Below are 6,718 nucleotides of genomic sequence, written 5' to 3'. Positions count from 1 at the left end.
TATATATATATAATTTTACTTTTGTAATTAAACGATAAACGGCTGCTATTTATTTTCCGGCATTTTCTTAATGATAACAAATGTATTTCATCATAACGAATTCTAATCTTTTTATTATTAATCAGAAGATACAGTTCTGTCTTGAGCTAATAAGCATATTTGATAAATTGATTTTTATGATTATAAGGAAGATATCGTTGTTATTCAATCTATTTTTTTATCTTTTCCCGCCTCGAGATTCTAGTCTTTAAAAATATACAGTGTCAATGACACGAGTATGCGTTTCAAAACAAGAAAGTTGTTATTTAACTGATCGATTGTGCGCTTTAGAACAACAAAATGTTATCTAAAGAATTCCAAATAAAGTTAGTTCTATCCATCCAAAATACGAGAATTTTTTTCCCTTCCAGAAATTAATTTTCAAGTTAATTGTATTGGATAATTCCATCCACAATTTCTTTTCTTTCCCCAATTTCAGCGATCGCCATTTAAGGATGCGAAAGCGATGTCGTGTTTCACGCTGGAGACGTCGAAAATAAAACGCGACGCGATGCAAATTGCGTGCAACTTTGTTGAAATTCTGCCAAGTCGAACCGAGCTTCAACGCGAAGCGTGTGGGATCTGTTCTATTGATATCCGAAGATGCGTTTGTTTCAATATTGCTCGCCCGTAACATTCAGGAGAATGTTTCCTGAATGTTCAGGAGAGCGCAATACGTTCTCATTGACGTGTAGCTTTGGATCGAAATGGCGATAATTCATTATTTATTTTGATTTGTTTATCGCCAAAGTCGTTCGCGCCATTATAGAGATCCATCAGGTAATCCACTTGCTTTATCAATGAAGATATGGATCTATCGAATAGGCGGTGCTCGATAATGCATCTAGATAGAATTGTTATGTATACAATCGAAACTCTCAAATATAAACGTATTTGATCGTAATATATTTATAAAATGAGAACATCCACGTAAGTTACTGATATATATAAGGTATATATAATGAAGCGCGCACAATAATAAAATAACACTCTCACGCAACACGTGGCAGACAAAAGGTATGCTATTTTCCCTTTTTTTTTGTTCTTTCCTTGCATTACGCGAGAACATTGATTGCGTGTAAAGACAATTGCCCCTCTCACGTCGCAAGAAGTCTGTACTATCCGCACGCTCGCGTGCACCGTTTAATTCACTGCAGATACAGATTTCTATTGTTTGCGATTAGAAGACGCACCGTCTTTCTAAGAGGCGTTATAAGAGTCTCATCAAACATCCTTTCGTATATCCTAAAAAATTTTTAAAGAAGCTAAGATGTATCTCTGGAATTGGGTTCATCCTCGTCATTTGAATTTTTTCGATTTCTCCTTCGGAAACGTTATAAACGGTATCGAGAGGGGGGAGAGAAGGGCAGAGGAAGAGGGGATCGAGATGCAAATTGCGAGCGCGATGCTGTGGTATCGGTCGACAATTCCGCGAGACGAGTGGAGCGTGGATGTAGATCGTGCCAGGGTTACGATAGCTTAGAATGCAAGAGTCGATGGGAATATTTCATCGACCTCGACCCACCGCTCAGACACATCTGTAATATCATCCACCGATTAGGACGCGACGCTAATTCGGTATCATTATGATCAACAATTTTTTTTTCTCTTCTATTTTTCTCTGTTTTTTCCGTTTGAGATAGAGAGCAGAATTAGCTTGGCGGAGAGAGACGCGAGCGTGCAAGAAATCAAACTCTCCATTCTGTAGTGAAGGAAGGAGGGGGAAATTAGAAGGCGAGAAGCTGTGCTCTTTTATGTCTTTCTTTGTAAAGAAATGCGAGAGAGGTGGATGTATAATACACGATCATTTATATCCGATCAAGATAGAACTATTTAATTTATGACGTTTAAAAGAGAGATGAGCTATTTGCTATTTAAATGTGGAATATTTTTGTATTTACTGTATAAAATAATTATCTGTGATGTAATACGATTCCATTCAATTACGATCGCTCCGATACGAGAAGAAAGAAAAGCTTCAGTACTTTCATGCTTCATTATATCTCGTTATTACAATAAAATAAAATATTAATATCAATATCGAATTATCAATAGCGAACAAATTTAGAAACGATAGTTAAATGCATAAAAATTTTTCGTTTGACAATCTACAAATTTCGAGAGATTTATAAATTTTCGAGACAATTCGAACTTGAGTGATAAAGAAAAGATATTGCAAGTCCAATATGTGCTTTTCTGATTTCTCTGATAAACTCCATGCTAATTTCGTATAGCGTCCCAGAAAATCAAAGAACGTAAATATTTAATTATTTCTTAATTATCTCCGGTATCTTGCGCATTTTTTTTATCGCCGACAGCGATTGTGCTTAGAGTAACCAGTTCCGGTACGACTCTCGAATCTTTAATAACGCGCAATCTACGTTTCGAGCTAAAACCACAATCTATTATATATTGCCATAACTCGTAACAAACCGTTCTTGTATTACTCCGGTAACCCACACTCGACGTTCAACGATCAAGTGCGCGAAAGATTACGATCGCGCGATCAAAATTTCCGCCCGCGATATAGAAATGCTACTGAAGTATGCGATGACAGCCGTGCGAATCTTTTCTTTTCATCGAGACATCCCCATATTCGCTCTCTTTCTTCTTTTGACTCTTCTTTTCTTTTTTTCCACCGCGTGGAATGACGACGAGGAATTGCGAACCGGTTTGCATCTATTTGGCTACTTTCTCGCGTCGTGGCGTGCCGCCCGCACTATATATGCGGAAACAATTTGATACACGTTAGTTCATGTAGTAATACACAATAATAATAATATGATATACTAATATTGCGTTAAAAGAATGAAAAAAAGAAAGAAAGCAAGAGTATATAAAATTAGTATTAGAACAACGATACTAAATCTTCATAGAGCGATAGCAATAACATTCTGTCAGGATAAAGTGATTGAAATGTAGACTTAAAAGAAACTAAGTGACTTTTGAGGTATCCTGTACGTCAGCACGATTGCGAGTTCACCACGTCTCTCCCACTCGCAATATTACTATTGCCTGTCGTCGTCTTTCTCCCTCCGATCTTTCTCCTCGCTGTTTTCTCGCTTTGTCTCCTCTCGCTCTCTTAACGCGCCGTCCACGTCACCGCCCTTCCACAAACCACGATGCTTTCATTTTTATCGGTGACGAGCGAGGCTAGCGTCGATCAGATCTGTAGTATAAATTAAAGCGTCAACGAGAGTTCGGTATGAATAAGCGAGGACAATTAAGCCTACTTTTCCGTATAGTAGTCTCCTCGACATCTCTTTACAAACCTTGATTTCCGACAATGCTTGCATACGCTTAGATGTGGAACCTTGAAGCATCGATTTGAAATACGAAGGACGCATAATATTATTGTTTAGCATCTTTCAGTAACCTTCGGAAAAACGCCTGACACTTGGCGCAGTCTTGGCACTCGTAGTTCTCTCATGTTTATTAGCTACGCTCTTGTCGAGACGGCGCGATTCTAAAGTAAATTTGAAATTGTAATCAACTGGTCTAAAGAAAAGAAATAAAATAGGTGCCCCAGAAGGTAAATAATTCTTCATATTATGCCCTGAAATTATAGAAAAGTAGGACATGTAATGTAACAAATATTTTCATTCGTCGTTTTTCTTATTTAAACATAATTAATATTTAAATTTGTCATCCATAAGCGCACAATAGAGTTCATAGTAACTCATAAGAAAGTTATAGCGATTTAAAAAGAAAGAATAATTTATAGATCATATAAGATTTACTAAAAATAGATTGGAAGCATTTGCATTAACTAAAACAGTACCGTTTAAAAATATAATAAAAAATATCAAGATAATATATCGATTAAAATTTAAAACTGTTTTTTCATTTAATTCTGATAACTAATAAAATCAACGAGACAAAGATCTAGAGGAAGCTTGAAATTCTAAGAAAATTTGCAAAAAATTTTCTATTTCGAGGTGTGAATATTCCAGTCTTTAAAAAAAAAAAAGAAAAGAAAAGGAAGGGAAAAGAAAGAGATCGCGAGATTTCGGGGATTTCACAAGACATTTCCGGAGCAGAAGTGATCTAACCTGTCGCGCGCGCGTTCCCTAACCTCTACACGGCACGGCGTGACACGACGGACGACGGCACATCCGCTCGGATAGGGAAACTCGAGGCGATTATGCCCGCATAACGCGAACGGGCCGGTCTACGTACAACGTTGTTTGTCGACAGACGCGCGGATCGGCGGAGGCAGGCGCGGCACGACGCGAGTCAGCGACGGTGATCGCGCGTAAAAATGAAATGGGGCATTGGGTGAAAGTATTCGCGGCAGCGGCGGCGACGGCAGCGGCAACGGCTAGCGAGCGTGCGAGCGAGCCTACCTCTTATATCAGATCAGTACGGTAGGCGCGCCTCGTCACAACACGCGTCTACCTCGCGTCGTTTCTCTTCACCAGCGGGTTCTCCTGATGACCTCTCCGTCGACCGTCTTGTCACGGGAATCCTGTTCCGCTTCGCGTCCCCGGACTATGCCGACCTGGTAGCCTCGTCATTATCCTACTCACTAACCGAGAGCAGCTTTATTATCTTTCTACAGAATGCTGCGCAACCTGTGGTCCCTTTGTCTTCTCTTATCGCTGGTCACTCTAGCTCCAGCGTTGGAAAATGGACTGGCCAGAACACCTCCGATGGGATGGTTAGCGTGGGAAAGATTTAGGTGCAACACAGATTGCAAGAATGATCCAGACAATTGTATAAGGTGAGCTCCATAGCAGTGACGATATGTGGATAGAATATTTAATGTAAGCGCAAAAGAAATTATAGTGATTGATCTCATCTGATTTATAGTGACCGTCTCTTCCGGACCATGACAGATATTGTGGTGGCAGAAGGGTATGCTGCAGTAGGATATGAATACATTAATGTGGACGATTGTTGGTTGGAGAAAGAAAGGGATTTAAATGGACAACTTGTACCAGATAGAGAACGATTCCCATATGGCATGAAGAGTTTATCAGATTATGTAATTCACTGTCTATCATTTTAGAAATGTCTTTTCTTTGTTTCAATGTTTGTCTGTTGCACAAATTCGTTATTCTGCACTTGGCTTACTTCCCAGGCTTATAATGCTCTTTTGTGACTGTACGTGATGCTTTATGAAAGACATTGCTCTGTTTGTTAGGTGCATTCAAAGGGTCTCAAGTTTGGTATCTATGAGGACTATGGTAACTATACTTGTGCTGGATATCCAGGTATATTGGGTTACTTGGATATAGATGCTGCCACATTTGCTTCCTGGGATGTGGATTATGTAAAGTTAGATGGATGTTACTCACATCCTGTTGATATGGATAGAGGTATAATTATAAATGATCTGTGTAAATTCTTTCTTAATTTAATTAATATTAAAATAATATGGTATTTACTGAAGGCTATCCCGAGTTTGGGTATCTCCTAAATCAGACTGGAAAACACATGATATATTCATGCAGTTGGCCTGTTTATCAAATCTATGCAGGTATGAAGGTAAGCATCTCAATACATTTTCTCCGATTTATTTCTTCTAGAGGCAGTCATTGATGTTAATATAATTTTCAGCCGAATTACACCTCGATTGCAGAAAACTGCAATCTCTGGCGCAATTTCGACGATATCCAGGATTCATGGGCCAGTGTAGAGAGTATCATCGATTACTACGGTAACAATCAAGATGCGATTGTGTCCAATGCCGGTCCTGGACACTGGAATGATCCAGATATGTTGATTATCGGTAACTTTGGTTTGAGCTACGAACAGAGCAAAACACAAATGGCGATTTGGGCTATACTAGCAGCACCATTGCTCATGTCTGTTGATCTCAGGACGATTAGGCCAGAGTACAAAGCCATCCTGCAAAACAAAAAGATTATTGCCGTAGATCAAGATCCATTGGGCATTCAAGGTCGACGGATATATAAAGTGAGTGATTTAAATGTGTCAGTGCCTTGAATATATCGGTGTGATTGATTGATATTATCACGAATTGAAATTCGAAATTAACAAGTCATATAATTCAGTTATATTAGTGACAGTTTCGGCTGAATTCATCAGAATGTGTCTTAGACAGTGTGATCCATTGATAATTTACAATTACAGCACAAAGGCATTGAAATTTGGGCAAGGCCCATCACTCCTGTTTATCAAAACTACTATTCGTACGCGATCGCGTTCATCAACAGACGAACGGACGGCACGCCGTCGGATGTGTCGGTTACGCTGAAGGAGTTAGGTCTACAGTATCCTGCAGGATATCGAGTGGAGGTTCGTTGCCGTTACATGTAACAGTTTGATTGGCAGAAATGTCTAGAAAAAGAATTCGAAAGTATCGTTGTTCTTTTCAGGATTTGTACGAGGACGTGGATTATCACGTGCTGACGCCACAGACCAAGATCAAGGTCAAAGTGAACCCGTCAGGCGTAGTGATATTGCGATGTAATCTGAATATAGACGACGTGTTTCATTATTCACCGTATTCGTCCTTGAATCAAGTCTTTAAAGTTAGGCAAAATTCATTTGAATGATCGTACATTTAACGTATTATCTTAATTTCTATCGGCGTTTTTAACACGCGCGTACGTGCGAGTGCGTTACATTCTATATTAACATAATATATAATATAAGGAAGAATAGAAAATAAAGAATTTTATAAACTTTATTCACTCGTGTTATTTAAAAT

The 6,718-nt window shown here is 38.9% G+C and overlaps 1 protein-coding gene across 5 annotated transcripts; it reads left to right on the top strand.

The window, feature by feature from the left end:
- The first annotated feature begins 1,034 nt into the window (after window positions 1-1,034).
- Window positions 1,035-6,698, top strand: LOC108690135 (alpha-N-acetylgalactosaminidase). 5 transcript variants are annotated; one of them, XM_018197305.1, is made up of 8 exons: window positions 1,035-1,056; window positions 4,601-4,762; window positions 4,852-5,026; window positions 5,186-5,360; window positions 5,435-5,529; window positions 5,602-5,961; window positions 6,139-6,303; window positions 6,384-6,698. In XM_018197305.1, exons 2-8 carry the CDS (start codon window positions 4,602-4,604, stop codon window positions 6,561-6,563), a joined length of 1,311 nt encoding a protein of 436 aa, XP_018052794.1. In that variant the 5' UTR covers window positions 1,035-1,056; window position 4,601; the 3' UTR covers window positions 6,564-6,698. The 5 variants fall into 5 exon arrangements, with proteins under 5 accessions (XP_018052794.1, XP_018052777.1, XP_018052785.1 ...); XM_018197288.1 differs by having other exon boundaries at window positions 1,041-1,056; window positions 4,582-4,762; XM_018197296.1 differs by lacking the exon at window positions 1,035-1,056 and adding an exon at window positions 3,536-3,571.
- The last annotated feature ends 20 nt before the right edge of the window (window positions 6,699-6,718 follow it).

The sequence above is a fragment of the Atta colombica genome, unplaced genomic scaffold, assembly GCF_001594045.1.
Source record: "Atta colombica isolate Treedump-2 unplaced genomic scaffold, Acol1.0 scaffold105, whole genome shotgun sequence".
Classification (NCBI taxonomy): domain Eukaryota; kingdom Metazoa; phylum Arthropoda; class Insecta; order Hymenoptera; family Formicidae; genus Atta; species Atta colombica.
The sequence above is the reverse complement of the archived record's forward strand: the minus strand, read 5'-3'. Positions and strand labels throughout refer to the sequence as shown.